This window comes from Typopeltis vanoorti, chromosome 3 (assembly GCF_054136105.1).
Source record: "Typopeltis vanoorti isolate ZY-2024b chromosome 3, IOZ_Tvanoo_1.0, whole genome shotgun sequence".
NCBI lineage: Eukaryota > Metazoa > Arthropoda > Arachnida > Uropygi > Thelyphonidae > Typopeltis > Typopeltis vanoorti.
Window position 1 is genome coordinate 95814823 of NC_143551.1, and position 14489 is coordinate 95829311.

The 14489-nt window shown below is 33.3% G+C and overlaps 1 protein-coding gene across 6 annotated transcripts in view; it reads left to right on the forward strand.

Moving 5' to 3' along the window:
* Positions 1-14489, forward strand: part of LOC150108403 (protein O-linked-mannose beta-1,2-N-acetylglucosaminyltransferase 1-like) — a 378713-nt gene that overhangs the window by 63451 nt on the left and 300773 nt on the right. For 5 of the 6 annotated variants that reach the window (XM_090415822.1, XM_090415823.1, XM_090415824.1 and 2 more), the window contains 2 exons: positions 1326-1410; positions 10659-10788. In XM_090415822.1, the coding sequence (XP_090271948.1) occupies positions 1326-1410; positions 10659-10788 (215 nt within the window). The remainder of the gene's footprint in view (positions 1-1325; positions 1411-10658; positions 10789-14489) is intronic. The other variant, XM_090415825.1, reaches the window with a different exon arrangement.

Sequence of the window (14489 nt, forward strand, 5' to 3'; positions counted from 1 at the left end):
AGAGTTGTCTCTTAATGGATTCAAGAAGAGGAATGGTAGATAGTGTGGATAGTTTGGGTCTCCCACAATGAGTCTTTGGACTCCATGGAGGTGCCCGTATTATAATAATAGTCTCACAAACACAAAAGTTTAGATTGTTTTTTTTTTGCAGCAAAAGATAGTATTTGTGTTGAATTCAAACAGAATAGTCTTTTCAGAGGATATAAAACATATTAGTCATATTCTGCCTCATTACTTTAGGTTCTAAGTTATAAACCAATTGGCAGATTTATTTATTTATTTATTTTTTTGTCATTTCCACCAATGATGTGGAAACTTATGTAAGTTTTTGTGCTGTGGTGGGATTTTGTTTTAGAGACCAAAAATGGAACTTTTTCAAATTACTTCAGGATTCCAGTGAGCAGAGTAGTTGTCATACTGGGTGATGAAAATTAGCTACCTCATAAAGGCATTCACAAACATACCAAAGTAGAATTCTAATTTGTGGCCTGTAGTTTGGAGAGTGAAGACTTGGATAGCAGGCTGGTTTGGTTAACAGATTTTTTCTGTTTGGAATTCAGAAAGTATACAGAATTAGTTTCTTCTAATAGTTATTTCCAATGATGGTTTTTGTTGATTTTTTTTTATTTTACAAATGCTAGGAGTATGTTGATATGTTGCTAGCTTAGTGAAATTCCACATGATGAATCTCTTGAGTATTATTGTTGATGATTATAAAATTTTTATACAGCATGTTTAAATTGCATCTTTTTCATTTAATTGATTTGTTTAGTATTAAGTAATCTAGCTGTTCCCTCTGTTCCACTTATTGTTTATTTGAATTATCTTATATAGTATCATATTAATTGATGCTCTTTGCTATAGCAGTATCTACTACTTTGCTATGGTACTTTTTTTTGCTTTATCTGATAACTTTCATTTTTTTCCCCAGTGATAATAGACGGGACACCCTTTCAGGGCCATGGAGATTATGTTAGCTAAGTTGTCACTATGCAACCAAGTTCCTTGATATTGGTACTTTTGAATTAAATAAACCACATTTATTCCATTAGGAAGTGGATAATTACTAATCCTGGCTTGTATTAAGTTTATTACTTAAATAATGTAGTGGAGTGCTACTTATTAAAAAAAAAACAAAACATGCATTAAGCTAAATATCACTAGCTTTTCTCTGAATCTTCACTTTTTCTTCTGAAATAATAATCACATAAAATTTTCCTGCAGAAGATACTTTTCTTATACATGATACGTTTCAGATTGGTATAATATCAGGAAAATCTGTATAAGATATTTAAAAAATTGAGATAATTCTAAAATATTTCCAGAATCCACTGCATTAGAGACTCTCCTTTTAACTCTGAGGCCTGGTGATATAGTTATCCTTCTAACATTTGATGAACCTACCAGAAAGTAAGTGTATAGTTCCCAAAGATATATATCTGCATGTTGTTCTACTGTCTTCTTTATTTAGTGCTAATATACTGTATTGTGCAACTTTAATGAAAAGAATATCTTAGGATTTTAGTTCAGATCATATTATTATATTTGGTAATTATTGTTTGAATAAAGTTTATTTGAAGTTTATTTCCCTTTTTCCTTTCTTGTGTCTGAATCAAATGATTGAATGCATCCTCTTCAGATGCTGTCTACTCTTATTTACTCATTGCAAATTATTTTAATATCGTATTAAGAGCATGCAGTACTTTACATTAATGATAAACTAACATAATGACTTTGATTTCTAATTTAAATACACTAAGTGATCAAAAATATCCAGGTGCTTGCTCATTCCAACTCTTAATCTAAAAAAGTCATTAATATGCACTTGGTTCAGTGTATATGATGTTGAGCAATTGTCCTGGCTTGCAATTGGCATTCCAGCTCATCTCAACACAGACCTTACTTTGCAGACTAGGGCATTGTTTTGTTGATACAGAAAAGGGACTTGACTGAATTAGTGCCATGAAGTTGGAAGCAAAGACTTATCTAGAACATAATTATAGGCATCAACATTAAGATTCTGTGTTACTGGAACTTGGGGAGGGGGAGGCAGCCCAAACCATGAAAAACACCCCAGACCATGATTCCTCTTCCACAATACTTCACACTTGGCATAACACATTTGGTTTAGGCATGTGATATTCTCCTGTCATCTGCCAACCTCAGATGTTGGATTGTCAGATTGTGAAGCATGATTCATCACTCCAGAGAAGGCATTCCCACATCTTCAGAGTCCACTGGTAGTGAGTTTTACATCACCTGAAGCTTGGCAATGACATTGCTGTGTTATGAATGTCATGGAATGTGTGGCTGTGCAGCCATGGAAACCCATTTCTTCAGCTCACAGCAAGCAGTTGTGGCAGTGCTTGCAGAGTCATTTGAACTCAGCAAGTGTGTCGACCAAGGACAAGCATTTTTTTTTTCTTTTTCTCTATATGCTTCTGCACCACCCCATGGTCCCACTCTGTGATTTTATGTGACCTACCAGGTTGTGATTGTGCTGCTGTTGTTCCTAGGTGGTTCCACTTCACAGTAACACCATTTACATTTGATTGGGACAGAAATTTCCTGAACTGAGTTGCAAAAATGGCATTCTACGATAGTGCCATATTGAAAGTCGCTGAGCTCCAGTATGGCCTATTTTACTATTTTTGTCTCTGAAGATTGTGAGACCATGTGCTTCCTGTTATACCTGTATGAGCTATGATTGTAATGTATATAGTCATATCCTCTGCTATGAAGGGATGTCTGAATATTTTCGATCAGTTAGTGTACATAATAACAACCATAAACATTTTCAAAAATAAAAATGCATTTATATATAGTTAATAATTATTATTACTTTTCTTAACTAAAAATAATTATTTTCATTTAATAATAGTTTATTAATATTTCTTCATGGTCTTCCGTCCCATCTTTAGAGTAATACAGAAAATATTTTAAAATAAACAGAATGAGGCTCATGTAGTATATAGTAATTGTTTTCATTGCTGAATGTTGCATATTTCATTCTATTAGAAGTCATAAGAAATTGCAATTATAACCAAAGTAAATGCAAAAAATAGAAATTGAAGACAATTTTCCACTTGAATATTTACCAATTTTTGGATAAATTTTGATTTGGATGGTAAAGCTTAGATTGCAGAATTGTCCAAAGACTTAATTTTGACTGAATCTACTAGTTAAACCAAAGTAATAAATGAATAAAAATGATAAAGGCAGAGGATTTAGTTAACACCAGGATGTGACAAAGGTTTAAAAAAAAAAGTAGTTTGACTCAAAGCAGAAAATTCTAGAATATTTTCATTGGCATACACAGATGTTTTTCTTTAGAACTTGAGAAATATTACTCTGTGACTCCTTCAACATATGAGATCAGCATTCTTTTTTTTCCACAAGAGATTGCCATTGAAGAAGTTATTCACAACTGATCAGATAATATGCTGGTAATTGACACTTTGCACTGTGATAGTAATCACCAACCAAGCCTTAGGTGTAACAAACTGAATTTACCTTTGAATCAGGCAAAATACAAACCTAGCTGTTTCAAACTGCATTCATTTTAGTGATTTACTGGGGGGAAAAATACACAATACATATATATATAGACTGATAAAAAATATATGTTTATATTTAAAAACAAGTATGCTGGCTAGTTTTAAAGTTAGAACTACATTTTCATTTCCATATTCATTTTCACTCTTTAATAATTGTTCTGCAGAGTCATAGGCTAAATAAATACTCGTCAAAAACAATTGGCTGCAAGTTTTGGAGAGAGTACAATGTGTGAAATACCCTGTGCACAAGTCTCTTGTATGTTATTTTTGTGGGTGCAAGGATTTGCCGACTTGGTTGGCTGAGTGGTTAGTGTATCTGCTCTCCAGGCTGCAGGTTTGAATCCTGCCATGGGCATGGATGTTTGTGATTGTCTGTGAAAATAGTAGTAGTAATGGTGGTCGGCAGTAAATGGCGTTGGTGTAAATGATGAAGGTAGTTGTGGCTGGTGGATTGAGTGGTGCAGATGGAGAGTTGTAGAGTCGGTGCCCTCCCTTGATGAGTCTTTGGACTCCCTGGAGGTGTCACGTAATAATAATAAGCACCATGCTTTTCCCCATTAAAATAGTACCACAGTTTCAATTAAAAATCAAGAGTTCCAATAGTTTTGCAGAAAAAGTAAATTTCTCTCATGCTTGCTGTCTTAAGTCCTCCTTTCCAAGTTACACATAACAACTCTCCTCTTGATATCTCAGACCATAAACTTGTCTAAGCATTCCTTTTTTATGGGATGCTTTTCCATAAATCACTGCCACTTTGTTGTTATGTCTTTTTGACATGTGGATAGGAGATGAAGGCCTTGAAGACCTACACTCTTCCACTTTATTCAGAATCCTTGCCTACTATTCTAGTTTTCATTCTTCAACAAGTGTGCTGGCCAGTCTAAGAAAAATTTGCCATATACTTTTGATGATAACAGATGAAATAGTAATGAGAGTATGAAAGAAGTGGCTGATGGTAAAATGGATGATGAGGTGACAATGATGCGAAAAACATACCTTACTCATGTAGGCCTTCACAGAACAAAATGTGTGCTAGAATGAGCAAAGAAATGATTGGTATGATTTGATACAGCAGGAGGAGAATGAAAGAAAAAGTGAATGGGAAAAGTATGAAAGTGCAGGAATATTGTATGATTCAGTGATAAGCGGGGCACTTATTGAGAAAGTGATGAAAGCATTTTTTTCAGGTGTAAAGATTAAGAATATTAATGAAACTGTTTGTTTGCAACATGGAGAAGTAAAAGAATTGACTGTTTTGGCTGGCACAAATGATTTAAAAAGCAAAAATATGCAATGAGAAAAGAAACGGAAGTTGTTGATAGATGTGAAAAAGAAAAGCAAGAAAGTAAAGATGAGGCAGCTGCCTCAATACGATAGGACTGAATTGAGAAAGTGAGGGACCATAATTGCTAATGAGGCAATGAGAAGATTGTGCAGGAGGAATAGTGTGCAGTTCATAGATGTATGGAGTGAATTTGATGGATGAAACGAATTGTATATGCCTAATAGGATGGGTTTTGGAGTTGATGTTTGGACTGAGAGCTTGGAAGTGCATCAGGAAAACTAGAAGTATTAGTCAGGATGCAGGCAGATGTGAGTTCAGCCATCCCTAGGACAAATGAGTATGTATCTGTATGGAACTATTATTTGAATGGATGTGATAGCATTATGCAAGGGTGTAACTGTAGGTTAAAGGGGATATTGAAATGCTGCATGTTTACCCCTCACATAGCATTGCCATGCTTATAGATGCTTTGACCTCTTATATATGGAATCAGTATAAAAAAAAAATGTACATGAATGCCAGAAGTGGGAGGATTACTGATACAAATGTGAGAGGATTTTCCATCCCAGAAAAAGTTTTTTTTTTTTTTTCAGCCTGCTAAAAAGACAAAATGGTCAGAAGAAGATGTAATTTATAGGTGCAGTACACTGACCTCATAGCCTTATTTGCTTTGGTTGTAAAAAAAAAAAAAAAAAAAAAAAAAAATCCTTTGACAGTTGTACTTTATTAACAACTAAAACTTTTGTAATTAAAATAACTAACTACTAGGTTTATTAGTCACAAATACTTAATACTACTAGACACCTACTAGTTTCACCACATGACCTAGTGGCTTCATTTGGGTTTGGATGAACATACAGATATAAATATACAACACAACAAGCATTAATTATGAATCAGTACATTACTAAAAATACCGATTGTGTAGAATTTTTAGCTCTCCAAAAAAAGAGTAATTATGTTGATTAATGACCCATCTCGGGGGAAGCCTGTAATCCCTAGATAGCTTGTCTCAAGGTGGCAGATCGGGAAATGCCTCCCAGGTATGCAGCAGAGGAATGGCAATCCAGCTGCATTAATTGCCTAAAATCCTTAAAGATGAATAGCCAGCAAATAGAAGCAGAAATAATGCTACCATGTATGGGACAGCCGCATATATAATATTTCAACCATCAGTATCAGGACGTTGTACAAACCTGGCAAATTAAAACTGATAGAAAGAACTAACTGATTAAATGGGAAATAGTGGGAGTTGCAGAGACCCACTGGATAGGTGAGGAAAAAATCGACATAAAATACGCAATCATATTTTACTCAGGAAGGAATGATAATCATCACAGAAGGTGTAGCACTATTCATTAAAAAATGGCTCCTAAATTCCGTAGAAACATTCGACATTCAAAACAACATTCAAAAAGAACTTCTGGACAAAGGGGGAGAAAGCATAATAAATTACCTAAGGCAACTGTTCAACAAAATACTAAAGAAAGGAAATTTACCAACAGAATGGAGAACAAGCCAGATTATAGCCACCCACAAAAAAAGAGGTGTCAGATCCTGCAGTAACTATAGACCTATCATCCTTCTAAGCTATTGCTATAAAATATTCATCAGGAATCTTCAAAACAGAGTTAAGATGGAAGAAGAGCAAATTAGAAATAGGAGAAGCACAATAGATACAATTTTTATATTAACAGATTAGCAGATCTTATGATAGACAAAAAAAAAAAAAACTCTACTGCTGTTTTATTGACTTCAAACAAGCTTTTGACTCAATAAACAGAAGTAAACTCATTAAAATTCTAGAAAACAGAGGGTTTAACAAATACATATTACACTATATCAAGAATTACTATTCAGAAACACAAGCAATAGTGAAATACAAAAACATAGAAACAGATCAAATAGCAATTAAAAAAGGAGTTATACATTGTCATATTTATTCAATCTGTACCTAAAAGAAGTAGTAGATGAAGGACTACAGATGTGTGAAGGCATAACTGTAAATGGAAGAAATATAACACATTTAAAGTATGCTGATGACATAGTTATCACTACAGACAGCCAAGAAAAATTAGAAAATATCCTGACCAAGCTGCATCAAACAAGTAACAAATATGATATGAAAATCAAGTTTAGTAAAACAAAACTAATGGTAATAGAAAGAAAAAGGGAAGCAATCCAAATGAAAATAGGAAACAATAATATAGAACAAGTAAAGTAATTCAATTCCTAGGATCAGTGATCACTGAAGATCTAGACTATTTCAAAACCATAAAATACAGAATCAATAATGGAGGATAACAACGGGCATACTACAAAAAATATGGAACAATGAAAGATTACGCAACGAACTCAAATTAAAGATATATAAAACAGTGATAATTCTCACAGTACTCGATGGCTCAGAATGCTGGATCTTAATAAAAAAGAAAGAAGTGGATAAACTCAATGCTTTTGGAATGAAATACCTAAGAAAAATCAATAGAACAAACTGGACAGAATGAAAAATGCAAAAAGTCAGAGAAGAACTTAACTTTAAAGAAACAATAATTGTAGCACTAAAAAAAAAAAAGAGCCAACTAATCTGGTTTGGACATGTTTCAAGAATGACTAAGAAATGCTCCAAACATTATTAAATGGCAGAATTGAAGGAGACAGCCCAGCAGAGGAAGACCAAGAAAGAAATGGATTGACAGCATTAAAGAAAGCACCCACTTAAACTCCATAATAGAACTTCATAAAAAGGCAGCAGACAGAAAGAAATGGCAAAAATTTGTCTTTGAGGAACTCAACCCACCATGAGTGGAAGAGAAGAATGACCCATTTCTCAATAATTCACTCTTTTACATGTTCAGTTTCTATTTGCATTTTCTACCAATATTTCCATGGATACTGTTTATGAGAATTGATATCGCTAATTCCCCTACTCTCTTTTAAATCTGTTTAAAATGTATGCTGAAGCTATTCAATACCTAGTTCAAAGCTGACAGAATACATTTTTCTTTATCTTTGGTCATTCTTTCTACTGCTATCTCTGGAATGGTTTGTTTTCCTTTTTATGTTTTTGTCAAAGATTTCAAGCTACATGACTTCAAATTCACTCATCTTTCTTCCTGTGTGTGTACTAATATATACATAGGCTGAACAACCTCTTGTTGATAGGATTACCATTAAACAAACAAAAAAAAAGCATCTCTTCACTTTTTTTTTCTGGATACTCTTAGCATTACTATATAAATGTAACACTCCATTTGAACAACCATAAGCCATGCTCATATCATTACTCTCTTGTGCTGCCTCAGCCTATGACTTGTCAATTTTTCCCTCCTCTTCATTATTGTTTCATACTTCCTGAGGTATAATTTATCTCTTTCTGAGGCCATCCCACTTATACTCTCTCTCTCTCTCTCTAGTTACTGTATGATTTTCTCCACTCTGATCACTCCCTTGTTTCCTCAATCTTTGGTTCATTTGCTCTACTGACTCACATCTTTTACTCTTTCATCCTTGTATCCATCTTCCTGCATGAGAGAAGTTGCAGATGAACAATCTGTTTCTTATTTTCTGTAGTCTCTCTCATTCTCACCAAAAAATCTCTCTCCAAGTATTTAGTACCAAATCCATTTTCATCACCTTATATCTCTCTTAAGTCACTTCAGTTGCCAATAATGAGTTTCATTTGATAATGAAATTAGCAGTCATAAAAGGTTAGATTAACTTAGCTTAATTAAAATATCAGCACTTTCTTCTTGGTAACATTCTGTTCTCTTTGTCTAAATCTTTCACTCATCAATTTATTTATTAATAATCAATTTTATATACTATACATCACCTGGGGGGGGTACATGCTAGCCTTTCTTTGGATGCTGATAAGACAACTCATATGAGCTTCTATTAATAATATACCTTTAAAAAACTCACCTGATCATTACATTACTTCATAGAAAAATCTCAACACCTGCTCACAGCTCTGCTAAAACAAGAATTAAGTAATGCACAGGATTCTTTCTTAAGCAGAGTGCTATCAATGCAAGATCATCAAGTAGACCATCTTCTCAGAAGAGAAACTACATAATACAAGAACTAATTACAGTGATTGCATAATGTGATCTTACATTGAAGGTGTAGCTGAAAATTTAATTTTTTATATATGAAATATAGCATTTTGCATTATATTCAGATCTGTCAAAAACTAAAATCACTCCTTTTTATGAGGACTATTTGGATCTCTTGTTCCATCTTGGCCAGACAAGCCATTCTTCATCATTTATACAAAGAAAAAAAATTGTATAAAATACTTCTGGTACGATAAATCAGGTTTAGCTGAATATGCTATCCAAAATAAAATTTTTGTTCTCTTCAGAGAATCTTATGATTATCTGCAGTATGAATTTCAGCAGTTTTTGCCATTCTTATTTCTGTATTTTTAATTTTTATATAATTGATGTGATTATTTTTAATGTTATCACTCACTACATATGACATAATTAATTCACTCGTAATGCTACAAAAAAAATCTCAGGTAATCTCATTAGGATTGATGTAAATGCCAAAAGAAATTAACAACACCAGACCTTTTAGTTTATTTTTTTTGCTCCCCCATGAATTTACTGTAGTGAGTTTAGTGTAGTGTAATGCAGTTAAAGTACTGTATGAAGTGGCATCTGTTTATTTATAATCAAATGATATACAGAAAATGTAATCAAAGACTCAATAGATCTGTGAATAGCTTTAATGGAACACATGCACTAAACATATTAAAGTAAGTTTTACTGCGTACACATGCAACAAAAATTATATAGAATTTATTTAAAACTCCAATATATTTTATCTGTTACATGGATATCATCATGGAAATAGACTGCTTACAACATTCAAAAGATGAATCAAAATAATAAGTCATAAATCATGCATATATTAGCATAGATTATATATATATATATATATATATATATATATTTTAAATAATTATTAATTTAAAAAAAAAACTTAATAGTGATCACTTTCCAAAACTTGGATATTGACGCACAGTCTGATTGGTTCAGGTTTGGACTATTTCTTAGCATTTCACATGTTTCAAGGAAAAGATGATCAAATTACATTATCACCTCTTTTCTTACCAGGTGTCTATCAAGTACTCTGCTCATGTCATCTTAATTATTTTGGACAGACTAGCTGTTTTCTGCCTTGATTAGAATTAAAGAACATCAAGACTATATTCCATTTTTGGAATGTGACTAGTCTTCTGACCTTGCTTCTCATGCTATTGACACTAGGCACAGAGTTATTTGGAACCAAACAAAACTTCTTCACTTCAGATTGAGTTGTTTTTTCCTTGAAATATGTGAAACTCAAAGGAATCGTCCACACCCAAACCAATCAGACTACATGCTAATATCATAGTTTTGGAACAGGATCACTATTAATTATTCATAAGTTTTTTTTTTAAATTAATATATATATATAAAATATTTTTTTTAATCTATGCAACTTATCACAATTGTTCCTTTGAACTCTGATAGTGTAATATCATATACTTCAGCTGCAACCGAGACATGAATAATATACGCATGATTTATGAGTCATTATTTTGAATCATCTTTTGAATGTAGCTAACAATCTATCTGTCTATCTCCCTGGCAATGTCCAAGTAATGTAGGATGAAATATATTGAAGTTTTTGAATAAATTCTATATAAATGTTGTTACATGTGTGAGCTATGAAACTAATCTTTTATATTTAACATAGTTATTGAAAGAATTCCCCCCCCCCCATCTTAGAAAATTCTTTTGCAAGTTGTATTTCATTTTTAGGCTGTCAAGAGTTGCCAGATTATTATTGCATGAATTAGGAAGTGCGCTCATACAAAACTTAAGTTACAGAGGCAGCTGGTACCTCGTAACACAGAAAGGATTAACAGGATTTTCACCATTTGAGGAGGTAGTAGTTTTTTGACAGTTTTTTTGACAGAATAAAGTTTTAATTTATTATATTAGTATTAATTTCCAGCATATACCATAATATTTCATCTTAAAAGTGTTACCAAAGCTTTTTTGCTGTAAAAGTATGTAATAGTTTTTTTTTAATTAATTATTTTTTTTTTACCACTAATGGTAATGAATTATCTGAAGAGAACTATAAGCATATACAGATAAAATGTTTTCATTTTTTTCTAAAGAATAAAATACATATAAACTAATTTGAATAATTTTCAATATTTTTATTTGAACTATTATACTTTAACGAACTGCCATAGCTCATTTTGTAATTTCCAACCCTTTGGACTGAAAGATCTGAATTCTTTCCAGGCCATCAAGGATCTTTATTAGGGGAAGGTGAATTAATTGGTCTCATACTAGTTTGAAAATTTTTTAACTTGGTTATACTAGAAATTAAAGGTGCCAAGAAATTATATTATTCATTTAAACCTTTATCCAAATGTAAGCAAACAAAGTTTGCGCGTGAAGTAACTTCACGACTGGGCTACTTGTATATAGAGGCTAATGACTTAACACAATTGCCTTAGTATCCCATAATGCAATGCACATATCCTTACAGACATGTACAATGCTATGCATTATGGGAAGGACCACTACCCAGTTTTGAACTTTATTGAAGTCTCATCAGTGGGAGTCAGCTCCAGAAGTGATACCAAGGTTGAAGTAATGCAGAAGTCATATTTCCATATACAAGTAGTCAAAAGGTGTTGCACCTTTTTAGTGGCCCAGTCATGAAGTTACTTCACACAAAAATTTTGTTTGTATACACTTGGATAAAGGATTAAACCAAGAATATAATTTCTTGGCATCTTTAATTTATGGTCTCATACAAAGATGGAAAGATTCCCCTCCCCCCCCCCCCCTAGACACTTGGAGGGGTTTTTCATTCCAGAAGACACCCAAACTGGCATGAAAATGTTTGCAATTGACATAACAGACTATGCAAATAAGGTTAACTTGCCCTATTAGAACATTAATTGAATTTTTGTAAAGCCAAGTTACTTGATAATGACAGACTATTGAACCTAATAAAGAGAACATGAAATATTTTATACTTAGCAGTGAAGAATATGCTTATTATTATTTTTAGACTTCCACACAGTCGAAGGACTCATTATGGGAGGGGGGTTCCTGATGTCAAGGACAGTGCTCATTGAATTGTGCCTTAAGCTTATTTGCAATTTATTTGCAAATTATTTGCAAAACGACCCAGAGGAAGACCAAGATATAGGTGGATTGATACGGTACAAAGTGCCTTAGACGATAGAAATATAAGATCTGATAATGTTGTAGTCTTGACAAGTAACAGACTGATTTGGAGGAAAATTGTAGATAAGAAGTTAGTAATGATGTAAATTTTTCATGTAGTACTATCATATCCTGTACACCCCCCTTGAGGGTACATGGCAGGAATTTGATGATGGTGTTATTAAAGGAGGCTGAGCTATTCTAGACATTTGAATATCACGAGAAAAAAAAAAGTGTTTATTTGAATAGGTTATTTGACTTCTAAAACTTCTTAGCAGTCCCTCTCATTGTTTGTTCTTCTTTAGGATGCATAAGTAAACAATTAAAAATTTGAAGTAAAAATAAATAAATCAGTAAATAATTTTCTAAGTAAAGAAAAAGTTGATCACAGATGGATATTTATTGGATAAGTAGAGCTGGTGTAAAATTTATTTATTATTTTGTGACACCTTTAAGGAGTCCCAAGACTCATCAAGGGAGGACACCTACTCTATAACTCTGTCTCTGCCACTATATCAAACCTCTACTACCATCATCTACTGCTCACCACTAGTATTTTTTTGTGTCTGTAAATTGCGTGTGTTCTGAAGGGCCGATTTGTCTGTATGTGGGGAGGAAAATCCCTACTACCTCTGTATGAGATCAGCTAACTCACCTTCTATTGAAAAAAAATAAAGATCCCTTCCGTCATGACAAGAATCGAATTTAGGCCTTTTTCCAATCGATGGGCGCAACGTCTTCATTGCTTCACGGATTAGAAGATTTCAGGAGGAACGTACAACTTTGCCTTCAATCTATTTATAGGTTGTTGTTTTTTCTTTCTCACTGAATCAGATTATATGAAATAATGCCTTGTGAAACATATTTTGCATAATACCTCAAGTGAAATAACTACTGCATAATAATCTCCCTCTATTCAGTCTGTAGAAAACCCACCCACATTAGTAGATACAGAAAACTTCATAGAAAACCTATCTCAGCAATACAGCTGTATCAAATTATCAACTAATATGGCCAAAGCTCTTCCAACCATACTTATTTTATTACCAAAATAAGTCATATCATGACACATCCCCCCCAAAAAAAAAACAATCTTTTACATTCCATATATCCAGGGATCTTTTAAAAAAACTAGTAAAAGTTCTTAAAGTATGCAACATTTGAACTATCTTCAGGGCTTATTAAGTATTAGCTGCTCTTATTCACTTAAGGACCTTCACCTTATACACCATCTACACACTTACATGATTCATACTCTTATAACTTACTTTGATCATACTGGAAGACCTGACAAAATCCATATGGATGAATGAAAAAAAAAAAAATCATTGAAAGAAAGCAGAAGAATACAGATGCAGCTTAAAATTCAAGTGGACATGCTTGGAATTTATGACAGTCGTAAACTTTTCCTTAACTTCGACAAATATGCTGGTTCAAACTATCAAAAAAGTATGGGAAACTGTTACTGTGAGACCATCAGCCCAACATTTAAGATTCCTTTATAGTGCTCATAGAAGAAGAAGCTAGCTGGTAGTCAAATAGATTGATTGCTTCTTTGCTATTAATCAACAGGCTGTGATTTGGATATTTGTAAATGTTTACAGGTGGTAGGTGTTACCTAGTGTTAGACCATCATCCTGCTTATTGGTGATCTGAAACTTTTGTTTGTCTGGTGACAAAATGGAATTTTTGCATCCTTTATTCCATCCACAGTACCAATGTTCTTTAAATTTACAACTTGATTATTATTAATATTGCACCCTCCATGGAGTCTGCAGACTCATCATGAGAGGTTCATTCAACTGACAACATATTTATCATATAGAATCTTAAAATCCTTAGCAATCCACATTTCTTCAACCTCTTTCCACAGTCAGTATTCCAAAGTCCTTCATATCCTTTGCAGCTGTTAGTCTGCTGCCATAATTATTCTTCCTCTTGCTTGCCATGTAGCAGAAAAACCTTGGTTTGACCTTTCTAGCCTGTACTTTATACTCTTCATGGATCCAATTACCACCAACTGTCTTGTACCTCCTCCATAACATTTTCTTTTCCATCACAGCTTGCTTGATTTCACTGTTCATCCATTTTACTCCTACTCTATTTACTTGCTTAAACCTTGGTATGTAGTCATACATTGCTTTTGTCAGATACTGCTTTGTGAGTTTCCATGCACTGTCAAATCCTTTCTGCTCAGATCACATACTGATGCTAAATGACTACAGAGCATCCTGCAATCACCTGCTTTATACTTCCACATGTATCCACTTTTGGCAGTAATGTTTTCTTATTTCATAACATCCCAAACAAGAACCTCATGATCATTCTCACCAACTGACAGCAGTGTCAATACTTTCATTAGCAACTACATCTCGTTAAGTTATCACCACCAAAACA